Genomic DNA, 20336 nt, shown 5'->3' on the forward strand with positions numbered 1-20336 from the left:
CGACGTTGCTTAACTTCGGTCAAAAATCACGTTTGTTGTATGGGAGCCCCACTTAAATCTTTATTTTATTTTGTTATTAGTATTTGTTGTTATAGCGGCAACAGAAATACATCATCTGTGAAAATTTCAACTGTCTAGCTATCACGGTTCGTGAGATACAGCCTGGTGACAGACGGACGGACGGACGGACAGCGGAGTCTTAGTAATAGGGTCCCGTTTTACCCTTTGGGTACGGAACCCTAAAAAGGTGCGTGTGAACGAAACATATTCATTATATGTAGTTTAATTACTATTCCATTTGCCAATTGCTTGCCACTGTAATCATTTTCACTTAAGCCATTATTAGGATTTTAATCACTTTTAGTGGTATTTTACTTAGTGAATGTGTTTCATAATGGTAACATGATAGTGAGAGTTTTCATTTTTTATTTTTGCACTAGTTTCTGCCTGCGATTGTACCCTCGTGGGATGATAATGATGATGATTGATAAAATCTTTCGTCCTTCCCCTCAAACTATCTCCATACGCACCAAATGTCGTCTAAATCGGTTTAACCCTTTAAGAGGTACAGACAGATACAGAGTTACTTGCAGTCAAATATGTAGGTCATACTGAACAACTATCACGATGGGGACCCCGAAATCGCGTAGCATATCTGCTGTTCTATAGAAAACATTAAGTAAGTAAACAAGTAAGTAACACTGTATTGTACGGAAGAGATGAATACATCAGATAGAACATAAATATAGTACAAGGGCGAACTTATCCCTAAGAGGGATCTTTTCCAGTTAACCTAACATTATTAATTATGATTCGCCGAAATGTATGACACAGGTTTTTTCAAAGTGTCCAGTTTTGGCCCCATAGTAAAGTTGTTCAGTATGACCTACATATTCACCCGTCAGAGAATGGTCAGATATAACATCACTCTGTAGAATTTTATCCTTAAATAACACGTATCATTTATGAAAGATTTTGAGCTTAAAAAATATCTATTCTATCTCGAATTGTCTGTGTATTGATAAGATTGATTAGTATCCTGACCGAATATTTTTTTGCATAAATTTTGCATTTTTCCGAAAAGATTTTTTTTGTAGCTTTTTAAAGCACAAGCTGAGGTTGGTGCATTTTTTACCATCACACACCGTTACACACACTTTTGGGTTCTTATGTGTACTTACGATTAGGATCATTCAAAAATCGAAGTGAAAATCACTTTAAAACAAATTACTTTAGAAGATAATCTGTCTAATATAAGGTACCTATATAAATAAAATTCCAAATCATATTCAATAAAAAGTTAACCTGCTCATCCAAAAATGCACTTTTACGTTCTAAAAACACTCCAACAATCTGCAACTTTCCACCCGGTGGGCTGCAGGGGCGACTAAAGACTGAGGACCGACGCACATTGACACATAAATTAGACTATTTACTGCCGTGATCACGATTAGACGGTATTAATGAGGAAATGGAGCGCTTTGCGGCCGCTGACGAAACACGCGAGGTTTTTCTTTAATTGTTGTAAGCTTTTCAATAAAGAGCGCTAATTTATTTTACACTGTTTTTAGTATTTGTTGTTATAGCGGCACAAAAGAAATACATAATCTGTAAAAAATTTCAACTGTCCAGCTGTCACGGGTCATGAGAAACAGCCTGGAGACAGACAGACGGACAGTGGAGTCTTAGTAATAGTAAGTATATAGTAAGTATAGTAAGTAATATTCAAATTTCAAACATCTCTGAAAACAAAGGCATTTGAGTTGATCTCATTTCTATACTTATCGATCGAGATGACGTTTGTTCTAAATGCCTTAATGGTGGTCGTAACATGCGGTTCCTGAATTTATATTATAGAGAGCTATAGATGGTGTGTAGGTAGAAAAAATAAAATAAAAATGATTTATTCAGTATCTTAATACTTGAATATCCATTTTGAAATTTATTTCATAATTAAAATAACACATAAACTAAACTTAAATATAAATATAAACTAAATAAGTATAAAATAAATTAACTATTGAAGCCCGTCCCGGGCTGTCCCCGACGCAAAGGTGCCCATCACGCTCGCTGCGTTGCCGCGTTGGATTGCGATGGACAACCTTTGCATCAGGAAAAACCCGGAGCGGGGGTCAAGGCCCCTTTCAAGCAGGCGACGACCCAGCTCCCGGAGAAAGGACTTACCCTCAGCGCACCACCATACTTAATTAAATTACAATGTCTGAACTGGTGCCTCTTTTTTTAGGGTTCCGTACCCAAAGGGTAAAACGGGACCCTATTACTAAGACTTCGCTGTCCGTCCGTCTGTCACCAGGCTGTATCTCACGAACCGTGATAGCTAGACAGTTGAAATTTTCACAGATGATGTATTTCTGTTGCCGCTATAACAACAAATACTAAAAACAGAATAAAATAAAGATTTAAATGGGGCTCCCATAACACAAACGTGATTTTTGACCAAAGTTAAGCAACGTCGGGAGTGGTCAGTATTTGGTTTGTTTTTTTTTTTTGCATTATGGTACGGTACCCTTCGTGCGCGAGTCCGACTCGCACTTGCCCGGTTTTTTTAAAGTAGGTATTAACAGTTATTAAGTATAAATACTTGTGTTTAGAGAGCACCCCCTCTTCCACATGTTGTAACTTAAAGTAATAGTTATTTGTTTTACATGGGGGCAAAGTTGTTGTTTAACCGCTCGTGCTAATATTGATAGCCGAGCAAGCGAAAGATTCCAAAATTGAACCACGAGCGTAGCGAGTGGTTCGAAAAATGGAATCTTGAGCGTTGCGAGGGTTTCAAAGCACGAGGGTTAAACAAAATTTGCCCCCGAGTGAAACACAAAATTTTTCACCACACCAACCCGAAGCAAATATTAAATGTAAAATATCAAACAAAATCAAATCAAATCCAAATGAATGTTATTAAATATTTATCATCCAAAGTCATCATTTAAAAGTCAATTCTACCAGCAAACATAAGAAAACAACTCAAAATTTGCATTTGATTACTGTGTGTGTACACATGTGAATAAAATGCAACTTTGCTATCAGTTTTTGAAGTGCAAAGTAAGCCTTTCCGAGCTGGTGTGGTGAAAACGTTATTTAATAAAAGGATTGGTTTATATTAATTTTAAACAAAAAGCAGTATTTTAAACCGTATATAATTAGGAATTAAAATACGAGTGTGGGTTTATGAAACAAGCAGAAAGCGAGTCACCTTCCATTATGTATCAGTCACATAAACTGCTATTATTCTATTTGTAGTGTTCTATTATATAAGTGTTTACATGTACGTCGCCCCTTATTATCGGAAATGAATACAGAGTGTCGCCATTCGAGGCGTGGTGAGAAATAACGTCGAATTGTGTACACTCGCGCCCGGAACGGAAAACAAACGTCATCACTCTACTAGTGAGAAAAACGAGCGTTTTCTTGCGTGTTTTCAAAATGACGAAATAGATACTGTCAAAGAATTTAATTTCAGTACCATTGTGTACCTTGTCAATTATAGGGACCCTTCCAGAAATGAAATGCTACCAGAAAAAGGTGACGAAGTGGATTACTATATCTGGTGATCAGTTAAATACCAGCCAACAATTTATATGGCATTTCAAATTTCAAACTGTTTTGAGAAGTCGGTTTTTTTCCATTAAAGATTATTATCATAGGTACATAATATCTGTAAAACTTTCGCGCCTGTCTGTCCAAGATGATTAAATTCTCTTTATCACGCTAGGTCCCTGTGGCTACTAAAATGAATTCGCTATGAGCGTGGTGAGGGAACTAAATTTTACAATCGCACTCGACGTAGCAAAAATATAATCTTGTGTCAGATTACATTATTAAATAAGCACCTGTCAACTATTAAATAGCCACCAGGTTGGCGCCACTGCGTACACATAGCCAATACTGATTTTTTACTCTTATTTACAATCTTTAAGTTCTGATTTAAACTTTCACGATTATCAAAAATTATTAAATTGCACAACGGGACTTAATCGCGTATTTATGTTTTGAGATTTACCTCCGACGTTTCGAGGACGGCGTTGTCCCCGTGGTCTCGGAGAAGACCTTCACCTTTGTCTAAGTCCCGTTGTGCAATTTAATAATCTTTAAGTTTTGTCAATCTAAAGTTTTGTCAGTCTTTAGTTAGTCAATCTGCCGCCGTGAGAAGCGGTAGGTAAGTAATTCCATGTGCTCATCTGCCGCCGTGAGAAGCGGTAGGTAAGTAATTCCATGTGCTCATCTGCCGCCGTGAGAAGCGGTAGGTAAGTAATTCCATGTGCTCATCTGCCGCCGTGAGAAGCGGTAGGTAAGTAATTCCATGTGCTCATCTGCCGCCGTGAGAAGCGGTAGGTAAGTAATTCCATGTGCTCATCTGCCGCCGTGAGAAGCGGTAGGTAAGTAATTCCATGTGCTCATCTGCCGCCGTGAGAAGCGGTAGGTAAGTAATTCCATGTGCTCATCTGCCGCCGTGAGAAGCGGTAGGTAAGTAATTCCATGTGCTCATCTGCCGCCGTGAGAAGCGGTAGGTAAGTAATTCCATGTGGTCATCTGCCGCCAATTGAAGTCAGCGCCACAGTCATGCACGTAGCCAGTCGGACTCCACCTCTGTCGTGTCGGCGGGCGGTAATGTCTCGGCCAATGAATGCCAATCGACGCCTTGATTAACTGTCCTCGTTAGGGCTGCCACTTTAATTAGTTTACCCGACTGCCAAAGGAGGGTTATGTATTTCGGAGTACGAGTATACATGTGGATCAACTTTTTTTTCACCACACCAGCTCGGAAAGGCTTACTTTGCACTTCAAAAACTGATAGCAAAGTTGCATTTTATTCACATGTGAGGCAAAGAAATCAAATGCAAATTTTGAATTGTCTTCTTATGTTTGCTGGTATTGGAAGATAAATATTTAATAACATTCATTTGGATTTGAGTTGGTTTGATTTTGTTTGATATTTTACATTTAATATTTGCTTTGGGTTGGTGTGGTGAAAAATTTCACTCGGGGGCAAATTTTGTTTAACCCTCGTGCTTTGAAACCCTCGCAACGTTCAAGATTCCATTTTTCGAATCTTTCGCTTGCTCGGGTACCTATCAATATTAGCACGAGCGGTTAAACAACAACTTTGCCCCCTTGTATAGTTGAATCATCGAGAGCGTGGAATTGCATATGTAGTAGTATTGTTTGTTTACAGGCATTCTATATTTGAATTTTCTATTTTCTTGTACTATCAGCATACAACCACTACAAATGCAATTCCATCTTCTCGATAATTCAACTATAAAACAAATAACTATTGTTGTTATTCTGTAAGGGCCATTTACTAACCCGGGGTTGACCGGTTAAACCTAGAGTTACCATGGTTACCAGTGCAATTTGACACTGGGTTAACGGTTTAACCGGTTAAGCCCGGGTTAGTGGGATGGTGCTAGTGGCGCTAAGTGTGCTTAGTAAGTGTTATAAATATGTATATTTGATTAAATTTAAATTCTATAGAATCAGAGGTAGATAGTGACCCAGGTGATTGTAACCATGGCAACGATAGACAAGAAAATGTTGTTCTACCCATGTAAGTAAGGTTGAATATACCTAATATATTCCTAACTCTAAAATGTTGTTCTACCCATGTAAGTAAGGTTGAATATACCTAATATATGCCTAACTCTAAAATGTTGTTCTGCCCATGTAAGTAAGGTTGAATATACCTAATATATGCCTAACTCTAAAATGTTGTTCTACCCATGTAAGTAAGGTTGAATATACGTAATATATGCCTAACTCTAAAATGTTGTTCTACCCATGTAAGTAAGGTTGAATATACCTAATATATGCCTAACTCTTTATACGCTTTCAACTAACACCGTACAACGGAGATCGATGTCATCAATCCAATCGGAGCGGCCAAGGCACTCACAAATATCTGAACACGCCTCTATTGTCAAGGCGTTAGAGTGCGTGTTCAGATTTGTGAACACCTCGGCCGCTCGGATATATCTGACGGCGACTGTACTTCATCGTCAAACCCCGTTATCAAGGGCAGTTCATTGAATACAAAGGTTCTTTCTAGCGTTGCCCAGGCATTTCAACGGTTCAATTGCAGAGCCTTAGGGCCCGATTCGGATTTTGAAATAGACATCTATTAGATATCTTTTAGATATCACCAAGATACGATAACGATATGTTTAAGATCTAACCTGTCAAATATGACATTTGCGCGATTCTGGAGATACTCTTTAACGATTTCCTCAGGATATGACTTAGAGATCCAATTCACATCTAATAGAATATCTTACGCTATCTAACGTAAAAGTGACATTGGTTGCCCGAATTGCGCTGCAAAAGAGAACTAGTTGATATCTAAACTATAACTGTATCTAGTACGTGTCGTCTCTTGTGAATATCTTGAAGTTCGAGTGCAGTGCAGTTGGGTCCGCGCGGCAACGATCCCAAGAATTGGCACAGGCACTAATTCATACTAAATTCACCGATATCTGACTTTCCAATGCAGAAGGGAAAATAGGCCTTGTGGATCTCACAATATTTTTGTTCACTGCACTGGTAAATATCGAATTATATTTCGTACATAAGTTCGAATAACTTCTTGGTACTAGTCAGGGTACAAACCCGTGACCTTCGGTTGAATTGTTAATATATAGTATATAACAATATGTTATATATGTTAGTATATAACAATACTACGAATGTTGTTTTTATAGAAAATGTGCAATCTACCAAAATAGGGTATTTGACTACTAGTCAAATCAGTTTCTTTTTTCGAGCTGTCAAAGCGATTTTACTACTATGAAAATATGAAACACTAGCATGTGACGTCACAATGAAATTACCAACTCTTTAAATAGTTTTATACGGGTTTTAAAATAGAAATGACGTCTAAAACTAACTGCTGTCTAAGTTTCTGTATTAATCTTCTGGTGCCTTATTTCATGCATGGTGTAAAATAATTCATTTTAAATACAGTCAAATACCCTATAATGTAAAAAAAATAACACCTCAAAATGTTGCAACCGAGATTGACAACCCTGACGGCTAATTCCATTAAATCCCTACCCAGTATCGCTATATTACATATAATTAACTAGTGATTTGGATATCTTGATCGAAATTAACTATAACAGCGAGTCATTAATATTTTATACCGTATTTCCACGAGCGTTGGGTTGAAATTACAATGGAAGTTAATGGGTGCTTATTCTCTAAGGCCCACTTGCACCATTCCGCTAACCCGGGGTTAACCGGTTAAACCTGGAGTTGCCATGGTTACCCATATAATTTGACACTGGGTTAACGGTTTAACCGCTTAACCCCGGGTTAGTGAGATGGTGCAAGTGGGCCTTAATATATAAGTTTTTGTAGATGTTACTGTTATTTGGGTCATAGTTAAATGTTAATCACAACGTGAAATGTTTCTTATTTATATAAAATAGGTTACTTAAGTACATAAAAATATAACATAAAGTATTTTTGAAGAAAATATAAAAATAAAAAATAAATACATACCTACCCATTATAAATATTATTCATTCATTCATTCATTTTGCCACCAGTTTGGTACCTAGTTTACCAGTTTGGTAGTCCTTTGAATACATCGTTTGACACCACGTTTATCAAAATCAGCTCAGTTATTTAGACGCATAGATGGTACGATCCTATAGATGTGCTATACGCATGCCACCGTGAGGGACAAAACATACGTACACTATGATTGGTCGAATTTATTTGTTGCCCACCATAATCCATACTAAATTTACGGCGGGGAATAAAAAGAATGTGAGACTGTGACAAGGATAAACAATAGCGCTTTCGCTGCTACTCCTACTGAAAGATACATATTTAACCTCATACAAATGAAGGCCAGGCAAGGCCCAGCCATACAAATGAAAAATCCACTGACTGGACTGGCCTTACGGGCAATAATAATGAGGCATGACAGGCTGCCATATTCGAACTTCAAGATATTCACAAGAGACGACACGTACTAGATCCATTCTAGATACGTTATAGTTTAGATATCAACTAGTTCTCTTTTGCAGCGCAATTTGGGCAACCAATGTCACTTTTACGTTAGATATAGTAAGATATCTATTAGATGTGAATTGGATCTCTAAGTCATATCCTGTGGAAATCGTTCAACAGTATCTCCAGAATCGCGCAAATGTCAAATTTGACAGGTTAGATCTTAAACATATCGTTATCGTATCTTGGTGATGTCTAAAAGATGTCTAATAGATGCCTATTTCAAAATCCGAATCGGGCCCAGGGTCCAGTACAGCGGTGTGACACCGATACAACGCGATTGGTTCATGAGTTCGCATCACGCGCGCGATTGGTTGATGAGTTCGCATCACGCGCGCAATTGGTCGCAACTAGTTGCGTTAGACTGCACGATTGGCTGGAATTCGTGAGTGACACCGCTGAATTAGTACCATTTTTAGTGCCCGTTAGGCCAGTCCTTAGAAATATACGTTAATGCCAGCAGTGGACGTCCTCTGGCTGATAAGATGTAACCCGTATTCCGCAAATAGGTACAATTCATTCATTCATTTATTCAAAGGCTCTAAGGGCCACTTGCACCATTCCACTAACCCGGGCTTAAGCGGTTAAACCGTTAACCTAGTGTCAAATTGTATGTGTAACCATGGCAACTCCATGTTTAACCGGTTAACCACGGGTTAGTGGGATGTAAAGTGGCTCTAAGTGGCTTATACTTTCTACTAACTGTCCGGTGACGTCATTACAACACGCAATAAAACCAATTAAATGGCTTTAATTAAAACACGAGCAAGTGAAAATCACATACATTATTTAAATTATCAGTAGGGACTTTCCTACATTTGCACATTTACTTTTATTACTAAAAAAAGGACGCTTGGCACGTGGAATTTCGTACATTTACTTGCCTGTTTCTATCTCTATCGCATCTGCGTAAATATATAGCTGTCCCGCCCATGATGACGGCTGTCAATGTCGCTGTGCAAGCGGGACAGCCACAGGGACAGCAATGTAATTATGCACGTGCAAAAGAGGTAGCAACACGCGGGTCGTTGTACGAAATTCCTTGTGGTAAAGTTAAGAATTAAGGGGCTACCCGAGGTATTCATCGATTTTTGACAAGTTTTGAATTGTATCCCCTACTTTTGCACTACAGACAGAATTATAAAACAAACGGCCATCGGTTCTTCAATCCTTTGTTTCCATTTTTGTCTACCGGATTTCGGAAGAAAATAATCATTATTTTTTTAAATATTTTTTTATACATTGTCTAAAAAAACACTTATTTCGTATCTAGATCGCTGTGAAGGATCTTACATATACGAAATGTACATATTTTGGTTCGTCTTTGACGTCTCGATAAACGTGTCTAGGATTTTAATTCTAAAGTAGTTAACACAAAAGTTATGGCCAGAAAACCAGTTTTTTAGCCTGAAATTGTTCAACTTTGATGGCAAACCAAATATCTCGAAGACAATGAACTCTGAAGTAAATATGAGATATTATATTGCTTAAATCCACACATCCTTAAATTAACACAATAAAAGTCATGGCCAGAAAACCAGTTTCTTGGCCTAAAATTGTCCAACTTTGGTGCCAAATATCCCGGAGACAATGAACTTTGAAGTAAATGGGATACTACATTGCTTAAAGCCGTTGCTGTTAATATGATAAGCTACAAAAAAAATAGAAAACTAAGGGATTCAGATCGAAAGTCATTGGCGTGGAGGAGCCCGTTAAGCATGTAACGGTTAAATAAGCTGACTGTACCTGTGGCGTTAGCTCGCAGCGCTCCCATGTTTTTGGTTCCAACTTCAAAATGCCTCTTTCTTTGCCCTGTCAAGGAAATAATAAGCTATTAATATAAGCGAGTCACCGCCTGCCTAGATGACGTGTGTTATAGTACATTGTGCAACATGGGGCGTAAGTTGAATATTGCAAACGAGAGTAAGATTTATAGACTCGAGTTTGCAATATTATTACGCCCCGAGTTACACACAATGTTTTTCATCACACTTGCGATACAAAAATTAAGTATAAAGACAAAAAACTGTTAACTATGCCACTAGAAACTTCATAACTCCCTAGGGAGAACGCTTTTTCTATAACTGACGACCGACCGGTCGACCGGACGACCGGTCTGGCCTAGTGGATAGTGACCCTGCCTGCGAAGCCGATGGTCCTGGGTTCGAATCCCAGTAAGGGCATTTATTTGTGTGATGAACACTAATATTTGTTCCTGAGTCGTGGGTGTTTTCTATGTATATAAGTATGTATTTATCTATATAAGTATGTATATCGTCGCCTAGCACCCATAGTACAAGCTTTGCTTAGTTTGGGGCTAGGTTGATCTGTGTAACATGTCCCCTTATAATGGCCCTTATAACTCTCGCTAAACCTGCGTGCAATTCCACATTTACTGAGCGAGTGTGATGAAAACATTGTTATGGCAGGTGTTCGGACCTCTTTACAATAGCCCAGTCTAGAGATGGGTAGGGGTGAGTAAATACTGAGTATTTACTCGGTATTTACTCAAAGCACCCGATAAATACCTGTATTTACTCATTTAGGTGGGTAAAAACGATTGCCTATAAAATATTCAAAAAGTGAGATTTAAGAACTAAATTGTCTTTTATTGAAGAGTGCTAACGTGTATTAACAATATGTATAAAATAAAAAGCATATATGACGCTTAATTTAGGAAAAAAAGGTAATTATTAGTGAGAGGCAAATTGTGATAATGCATAGTTAACAATTTTGTTTTAAATAAGAAGGTATTTACTTTAAAAATATGGTACTTAAATTTAATCGATGTTCTAGATAACTGCATGTCGCGCAAAAGTGCGTGTTTACGCGGCACTTACGACCTTTTATTAAGGTTTTTTTAAAGAAAACTCAAAAATTGCTCAATCGATGATGTTTAAAATATTGTTTTTTGTACACTATTATACGGCTAATCTCCCGATATGTTTTCATATTTTTAAACATTATTTTGGCCTTTCGAAACGGTTTTTTTCCAAAAATATTTAAGTTATCCAAAAATGTTCTTAGAAACATTCCAGTTATTTTTAAAGACCCATTTAATAATTTGCAACACATTGGTGGTTTCTGAAAATTTTTTGTGTGACAATTAGTTACATGTATGGAGTGCCCCGCTTAAAAATACATTTCTTACAATTTTGAGTACTTAATCCAGTAGCGGGTTACAAAATACACCTATATTCAAATTTATATGCCCCTTTCAGCACTCTAAATAGTTTATACCCACCAATTTGGGTTTAAACGAGTAAATACGGGTATATTGAGTAAATACTGAGTATTTACTCGGTATTTACCCATGAGTATTTACTCACTACCCATCTCTAGCCCAGTCTCGTTGTCCACCCAAACTTCAATCCATAGACCGGTGTAGGCACTTTTTCTACAATAGTCCCAATGCTTGCGACCGGTTCAAGGGTGTCTGTTGTTGCGCCTGTGAACGGGTTCCAGCAGGCGTTCTACATGACATTGAAGCTCTCCGAGGGGCCTCTACGTGTTGGATCTATATCCCCACGCAAGCCTATCAAAAGACCGGGATTTATAGGCCCGTGAAATCCAAGGAGATACAAATAAAATATACATTACTACACCTTATAAAGCAAAGTCCCCGCTGCGTCTGTTTGTTTGTGTGTATGTTCGCGATAAGCTCGTAAACTACTGTACGGATTTTCATGCGGTTTTCACCTATCAATACAGTGATTCTTGAGGAAGCTTTAGGTGTATAATTTAATAAGGTTTTGTGTAACCCGTGCGAAGCCGGGGCGGGTCGCTAGTAAATATTATACGACAAACTTTACACAGATAGACGTTATTCCACAGTAAGCTCAATAGGGTTTGCGTTGTTGGTACTAGACGACAAATTAAATATATAATATATAGTTATGTATAAATAAATAAAGTATGTCTATACCTAAGGGCTTAGGGGTTGTGCACAAATCACGCGAGGTGTTTTCGGCTACTTTTTGTCCCCCCTCCCCCTTGGTGATATTTGGTGAGGTTTTTGGCTACCCCCCGCCCCCCACACAGTCACACGTGTATTTGTTTGAAATTTTTTCATTCGTCCTAATTTTAAGATAAATAGTATTGTATATAGAAAATCTTGTTTATTTTTCTATTTTCGTTAAATAATCTCGCTATTTTGAAGTGCAGAGTAAAGATTTATGTTTAACGAAACCGATAAAAAGTATTTACCTACTCATGTGGTAGGATATTTTTTCTTAGTTTCGTTCACTGTAGCAAAATACACGTGAGGTTTCCTTATACCCGCCTCCCCCAACGTGATCTATCGTGATTTTTTCGTGACCCCCCTCCCCCTATCGAACCTCGCGTGATTTATGCATAAGCCCTTACCTACCAGGATTTCTCGGGACTGGCTTCATAGGCAGCAATTTCATATTTGGTACAGGTTGTTTTTTCGCTTCCTGTACTTTTCTATGAAATGGCAACTAATACTCATCGAGACAATTCTAACCAACCCAAACACAATTAGGTTGCGTTGTTTTATCACAGAGTTATGGCCACATCCTGTGTCCATCATCAGATCAGCTCGACGGTACCATAATGTTGCATTGTCACCCAACTTACATAAATATGTCCTTATGTGAACTTATGAAACTTGAGCTCAATCGAATAATGTGAACTGGGACTAATGGGGTTGGCCGGTGGAAGTTTTTAGCAGATGGCGCCATCATAGCTTGCCCCGTCAATCCCTAGAATTGTGTCAAATTTTTGTTTTTTTAATACCCTGGATGCCAGCTCTTTAAGCCAAATCTCATAGAAAAAGGGGCAAGCTATGATGGCGCCATCTAGGCAAACCTTTGACAGTTGCCAACCCCATTTAGCTTGCAAAATTTCACCAACATTTTAATACAGACATTGCATGTGAAATAAAAGCTTGTAAAATAAATGAAAAAAGTACCTTGTCCATGGTGTCGACTCCGCAGACCAACGCCAACTGCGACCCACGTGGGAAAACCGCGTAACTCAACTATTTTAATTACCGCCTCTAAGCTAAATGTATACCTTGATTTATATACATTTTGAGTAATTAAGGTTTTTTGGTAATTGAATGGTGTGTTTTGTGTAGGTACTCGTCTTTGCTCACGATTTTGTCTGTGTGAAAGTTAATTCTCCTCAACTTTTTACTTTCTAGGGTTCCGTACCCTAAGGGTAATAACGGGACCCTATTACTAAGACTCCTCTGTCCGTTTGTCTGTCTATTTGTATGTCTGTCTGTCTGTCACCAGGTTGTATCTCATGAACCGTGATAGCTAGACAGATGAAATTTTCACAGATTATGTATTTCTATTGCCACTATGACGACAAATACTTAAAACAGAATAAAATAGATATTTAAGTGGGGCTCCCATACACAAAACGTGGTATTTTTGCCTTTTTTGCGTAATGGTACGGAACCCTTCGTGCGCGAGTCCGACTTGCACTTATCCAAGCATGTTAAGTAGTTTTAGTGTAATTAACCCAGATAATTCTCAACTTAAAAAATCTCACCCCTGGATTTTTTATGATTTTTCGATTAAGTAGGTATCAAATATCTGGGAGAACGAGCTTTGCTCGGAAAACGTATGAAAACTCAAATATGCGAATTTCCCCAGAGATAAGTCCTGACTAGATCGATTTTTCGACACCGAAAACCCTTATATAGCAAATTTCAACGAAATATAATTATATAAAAAGAATTGCTCGTTTAAAGGTATTAGATTAGACACTACAAAATAGAAATTAATAATATAGAATAAAGCGGTGTGATAAACACTTGGTCGGGGTAAATGGGTTGAATGACATGAACCTAGCCGCCACCATACATTCGAAATTACGCACTCATTTTAAAACGTAATTCTGTAATAACATAACATTTCACATGAACATTCAAGTAGGTAACATAATAATATATCTTTTTTGCTACTTATAACAAAATAAACAAAAACATAGTTTTCTCAGTTACACCCTTTCTCACCGTTTCTCGTAATTACTGAGTGCTAAGCAAAGCGAGCTGTTAAAAGGGGTGAGCTCGTTTACGCCACCCATTTAGGGATAGGAACGCCACAGACCCCCATCGGCACAGTCACCCTGTATATATCGGTGAATTGGGCACCCTGCATAACGCGCTTTTAGCGGGTTAAATAACGATCTCGGGTAACTAAAGCGATAATGGTTCTATTTTGGCAGTTTTTAACCGACTTAATAAAAAAAAAACGGGTTGCACTCCGGGAGTGCCGGCAGAAGTGAAAACTCAACGATATGTAACTCAAAATATTAATAACAGGGCCATATAGTGCAAAATGTCTGCAGCACTATGTATAATTGAGGTTAACGCCATCTAGCGTTGTATCGTCGCATTACTTGAAACCCCTAAGCACATCACTGTGACTACTACTGGTACTACCGTTATATTAATACCAGTTTCAGGGAAACTCACTAGATGGCATTTAAATCAAAAAACAATGACATTGTCCGTCACACATAACATAAGTCACGCAAGCGCCCTGCGCCGCCTACATGAAACAGCACGCTCAGGCATACATTTTCGCCGTGCGGTAGAAAGAGAGGAGAGACGCCTTCCGCGTTACGCCTTACGCTGTCTCGGGTTTATAATTGTTTCCTCACCTCAAAAAGTGCACAGCGCCGCTAAAGAAGTTTTCACTTCAAAAAGTTTAAAAAGTATGTTTTTGTGATATAGGAGGCATATGAGCACATGAATTACATGAATAGGGTATTTGACTACTAGAAACTAAACAACACACTTATTGAATGCTCCTTTCTGTATCTAATATATGCCGGCGGTAGCGTGGTCGCATTTTATCGCCTGTCGTATCACGCATCACACTTCACACTTACATACTTCTTAGAACGTGACAGGCGCTAGAACGCGACCATGCTATACTAGTCAAATCAGTTCCTTTTTTCGAACTGTCATAACGACTTTGCCAGTGTGAAATTTATATGAAACACTAGCATGAGACGTCACAATCAAATTACCTACTCTTTACGCGTTTTAAAATATAAATTGTGTCTAAAAATAACTGCTGTCTACGTTTCTCTATTAATCTCCTGATGCTTCAATTCATACATTTACCTACACTAGGGGTTCAGTGTGGCTACCACCAGTTTGGCACTGACATAAACGCCATCGAGAACGTAGCTAACTTTCTATGCATCTCGCTCGTACTCGCATATAAGCGCGAGTGAGATGTATAGAATGTAAATTACGTAGACGTTAGCGTGAGTATATCTATGTCAGTTTTGACACTGTTAGCGACTTTTGTATGGAGAAAAAAAAGTTGTAATATTTTTCCTGTATTTTTCCTGACTTTGCTCACCAATGGAGTCTCCCCACACTAAAAACTATCTATTTCAATTTTCAAAAGAATCGAATAACGTTTAGAGGTTGCACAAGTTGAAAAGGTAGAGTGAGAACCCCATACATTGCGTGAAAATGAACTATGTTCTAAAATGATAAAATATAATGAACTGATACTAAAATCGAATGAGAAAACTGAATTTTGCGTCTAAAACACGATAAAAGCACTTTTCCTTTGGAAACAGGTGGAAAAACTGAAAAATCTTAATTAGAACATTTATCGAGTAACCAAAATCCAAGTTTACTACTAATTTTAAAATTTATTTATATGTAGAAGGTTCAGTATCACACTACTCTCCGCTTGGATGGTATCCGCTTAAACCATTTTCTACCCTCCGGTGTAGAGTCGTTGGTTATTTGAAAAATCTTTGTTGATGTTGTGCAACCTCTAAATGTTGACCGATTTTAATTTTTTTTAACGTATAATATTTTTTTATCAGTTAGAACAAGAATTCGAGCAAAGTCAGATGAAAATCGAAAATTCGGAAAAATGAAACACCCTAGGGCACATACATGACACTTGAAATCATACCGATTTTGTTCGCAGTTTTGATTTTTGACAGACAATCTTGTACATTCTAGACCTGTGCAAGTCTCTTGTGAGCTAACACGAAGCCCAAAGGGGCCCACTGATTAACAGTCCGCCGGACGGTATTGCCCTGTCAGTTGTTCGGAACTGTCAAAATTTTGTTCTAACTGACAGGCCGATACCGCGGCGACTGTTAATCAGTGGGCCCCTTAACTCAGGTCCAGATCTAGTGCATAGCACTTAAGTCCTTTAGCCCGAGCTAGGATGTACGAGTATGTTTACTGCACTTAATACTAATTGAAATGCAAACATTTCCTATGAGACCGACGCTTCAGTGTCTCTTCTGTTCTAGCTTCTAGTGTATACTCGTACACTAGAATAAGTGTATTTATAGACAGGTATACAGTCGCCATCATGAGTTGCGTTCTCGCGCGCGACTTTAAGTATGGACTCGCGCGCGAATACGCAAGTTATGCTAGACCGCCTGATCGAAGCGGGCGAAGTGCTCACAAATATCGGCGCTACAGTGCACGATCAGATACTTTTGAGCATCTCGGCCACTCCAGTATATCTAATAGAGACTGCACACAGTTCGCTACTTACAATAAATAATACTTTGCAATACGTAGCGTAATATGTGACTGCTACATAATGAAAGGCATTAAATAAGAGTAATGGCTCCTCTACACGATGGGTCAACGCCGGCCGGCAACGTTGGCCTATTGTGTAGAGGAGCCATAAGTGTTAGGTACCTACCTACTTTTCTCTCAGCACTCGCTTTTAGCTCGTTTCATAATAACATCTCAAGAGTGTTCTCGTGGTAAGGGTACAGATGTCGTAATTCAACTTTACCCAGATTACAGCATGCATCTTAAAACAAAGTGTCGGAAGTCATCTCCAAACTGATAACAGGGGTCAATGAACCCTGGTTCTTGACAACATCTAGAAAGAAGAACACGCCCGAAATTATAAACAAGAGATTTTGAAAGCGAAGTTACCCGGAAGATTTTATTTGAGTTTAATTCAAAACGATAACGTAATCTTATAACATAGGTACCTACTATGAGTATTAATATAGAATTTTATGCAACCGTTGTATAAGAGAGGTCTAAATAATGCGAGTGGCGTGAGTAACAATTTGAGGCGAAGCCGACACAGTCATGTTAATAAAGACGCCACGAGTATTTTTAGACTCAGTTAAACAACGTTGCATACAATACTGTTTCTACGGCCAAGCACTTACTTTGAAATAAAAATGTAAATTTAACAAAATATTTTTCACGTCATCTAGTGGACTTGAAAGAATGAATGAATGAATGAAATTAAAAAAAAACATATCTATGGTTCATAATTGTCAGAGATGACATTTAAAATAAAGTTGACAACAATGTATTTCATACAATATTTTTTTCACCTCAGCAGCTCGAGCAAGGGTACTTTGCTTCGTAAAAACAGTGAGCAAAATGCGATTTTGCTCACTGAGTGAGACAAAATGACATTCAAGTGACCTTTATAGTTAAATGTCATTTCAACATGCGGGGTCTAATACAAGATCGAAATACTTGGGTTCTATTATCTCTGTCCCTTTCACACTGTTAGCAAAAAGAAACAGACAAAAAAAGTTAAAACGACATTCAACGCTATATTGCTCGCTACGCTCGTGCTGAATCTACTATAGAATCTTTCGCTTGCACGGGACTCAAAATAAGCACTCGAAGAAATATCAAACTTGATCTCTTGTTGTACAAATAACTATTTCACTGGTAAAAACAACAGGTAACAAAAAAGGAATGTTTCTAGAAACTTTCTGAGACATTTTGGGAAATGTGATGGAAGTTGTTCAGCTTCATGTACCTACTTTACCAGCATACCATTTTTTATAGAAATCTATAAAACGTGATCGAAATGTAAGTACAAACTTTTTGAGAATTGCTCAACTATGTAAATGTCCATAATTAGGCATTATGTAGCGATCACGTAAACTACTATTTAGCACCTAATATTAGGTTACTTACTTTGGGCCAGCGTGGGGACTATAGCCCAAGCCCTCTTGCGAGTGAGAGGAGGCCTGTGCCCAGCAGTGGGACGTATATAGGCTGAATGATGATGATGATGAGGTTACTTACTAGTCAAATCAGTAGCTAGCCATACACGTACCTACGGATTTGTCCGTCAGATCTGTCTGAAAGATGTGTCCGGCGGACACATCCGTCAATGTATGGCGTGAAATTGACACAGATTTGTCCGCCAAATGTCTGTCCGCTGTCCGTGCTTAAAACCAATTAATGGATCGGACACAGAGCAGACCTGAGCAGACAGATCTGAGAGCGGACTCCGCGTGTGTGCGTAGTAACGGATGTGTCCGCCGGATTGCACCTCAGTTGCGCTTGCGCTCTAACGGCCCCAGTACACAATGGGCCAGCGCCGGCCACTCCAAGGGACGCAGCCATGCGGTAGAATGAGATAGTAATATCACTTGCTCCCTCTAACGCATAAATGCGTCCCTTGGAGTGACCGGCGTTGGCCCATTGTGTACAGGGGCCTTAACGCTACGGCACGGCAGTACGCACGTGCTCGTTTAAGATGGCGTTTATTGAAAGCAAAGTGTTTTGGATGAGTTTTATAGAGCTTCATAAGTCTTTACCATGTTTATGGAAGCTCAAGAACAAGAAATTGTACCTAAACAATGATCTTAAAACAACAAGCTTACGATCAATTGGTTAAAAATGTAAATTGAATTGAATTGAAAGATGTGTCTGACGGGCACATCCCGATCCGTTGGTATTTAGCACGGACAGCGGACAGACATCCGGCGGACAAATCTGTGTCTATTTCTCGCCACACAGTGACGGATGTGCCCGTCAGACACATTTTTCAGGCAGATCCGGCTGGCAAATCCGTACGTGTATGGCTAGCCGCAGACAACCGTTACTTGACTTACTTGACTTATTGTCCTATGTCCCCTAGGTGGGGCAGAGGGCGTCCACAGTGCGCCGCCATCTGGATCGGTCTTGAGCTTCGTGCTTGAGTTCGCTCCAAGTCTTCCCGATAGCCTTCGCCTCTGCAACAATAGTCCGACGCCAGGTCTGTTTTGGGCGGCAACGTTTCCTCTTTCCTTGGGGATTCCAGTCGAGGGCTTGCCTCGGTCGTCAGACAACCGTTACTAGCTAATGTATAGTAGCGGATCACAAGTGATGTCCGTCGCCGTGTGTGGCGAAGTAGCGGATCAGATCCGAGATGTGCCCGGCGGACAAATCCGTGCGTGTATGGCTAACTAGTTTCTTTTTAGGGTTCCGTACCCAAAGGGTAAAAACGGGACCCTATTACTAAGACTCCGCTGTCCGTCTGTCCTTCTGTCCGTATGTCCTTCTGTCCGTCTGACCGTCACCAGGCTGTAACTCATGAACCGTGATAACTAGATAGTTTAAATTTTCACAGATATTGTATTTCTATTGCCGATATAACAACAAATACTAAAAACAAAATAAAATAAATATTTCAGTGGGGTTCCCATACAACAAACGCGATAAATTTGCCGATTTTGCGTAAATGCGATTTTGGGTACTGAACCCTTCGTGTGCTATTAGTCCGACTCCTACTTGGCCGGTTTTTAGTACTGTCAAAACGATTAGCTAATAAGGAATTTACATGAAAACAAGTATAGTGACGTCACGGTCAACTCTCCTACTTTTATAATATTTCAATTCGATTTAAATAGATAGAAATTGTGTCTAAAAATACCTGCTATGAAATAATTTATTTTAAGAGGAGGAAACATCCCAATTACGTGCAGATATTTCTGGCAAGAGCTACTAGGTTGCCTAACGACCTCTTGCGGCGACAGCTTGATTTAAAAACTTGCTTATACAAGGAAACAACCCTTAACTAAACACCCTTATCTAAGTTCCAAGGTTTTACGTATAGATGGAGCTGTTATGGTAAAAGGGAACACGAGGAAAAACAACGCATTCTTACTAACATAGGGTATTTGACTGTATTTAAAAAAATTTTTTGTCACCACACCAGCTCGTAAAGGCTTACTTTGCACTTCAAAAACTGATAGCAAAGTTGCATTTTATTCACATGTGAGGCAAAGTAATCAAATGCAGATTTTGAGTTATTTTCTTATGTTTGCTGGTAGAATTGACTTTTAAATGATGATTTTGGATGATAAATATTTAATAACATTCATTTGGATTTGATTTGGTTTCATTTTGTTTGATATTTTATATTTAATATTTGCTTCGGGTTGATGTGGTGAAAAATTATGTTTAACCCTCGTGCTTTGAAACCCTCGCAACGCTCAAGATTCCATTTTTCGAACCACTCGCTACGCTCGTGGTTCAATTTTGAAATCTTTCGCTTGCTCGGGTATCAATA

General features: G+C 38.8%; 1 protein-coding gene across 1 annotated transcript in view; it reads right to left on the reverse strand.

Moving 5' to 3' along the window:
• The window catches only part of LOC134804020 (transmembrane channel-like protein), a 29328-nt gene extending 16352 nt beyond the window's left edge, over nucleotides 1-12976 (reverse strand). The window contains exons 1-2 of the mRNA XM_063776874.1: nucleotides 12968-12976; nucleotides 9781-9846 (exon numbers count right to left, since the gene is read on the reverse strand). Of these exons, the coding sequence (XP_063632944.1) occupies nucleotides 9781-9846; nucleotides 12968-12976 (75 nt within the window). The remainder of the gene's footprint in view (nucleotides 1-9780; nucleotides 9847-12967) is intronic.
• Nucleotides 12977-20336: the final 7360 nt, after the last annotated feature.

The sequence above is a fragment of the Cydia splendana genome, chromosome Z (assembly GCF_910591565.1).
Source record: "Cydia splendana chromosome Z, ilCydSple1.2, whole genome shotgun sequence".
In the NCBI taxonomy this organism is placed as follows: Eukaryota; Metazoa; Arthropoda; class Insecta; order Lepidoptera; family Tortricidae; genus Cydia; species Cydia splendana.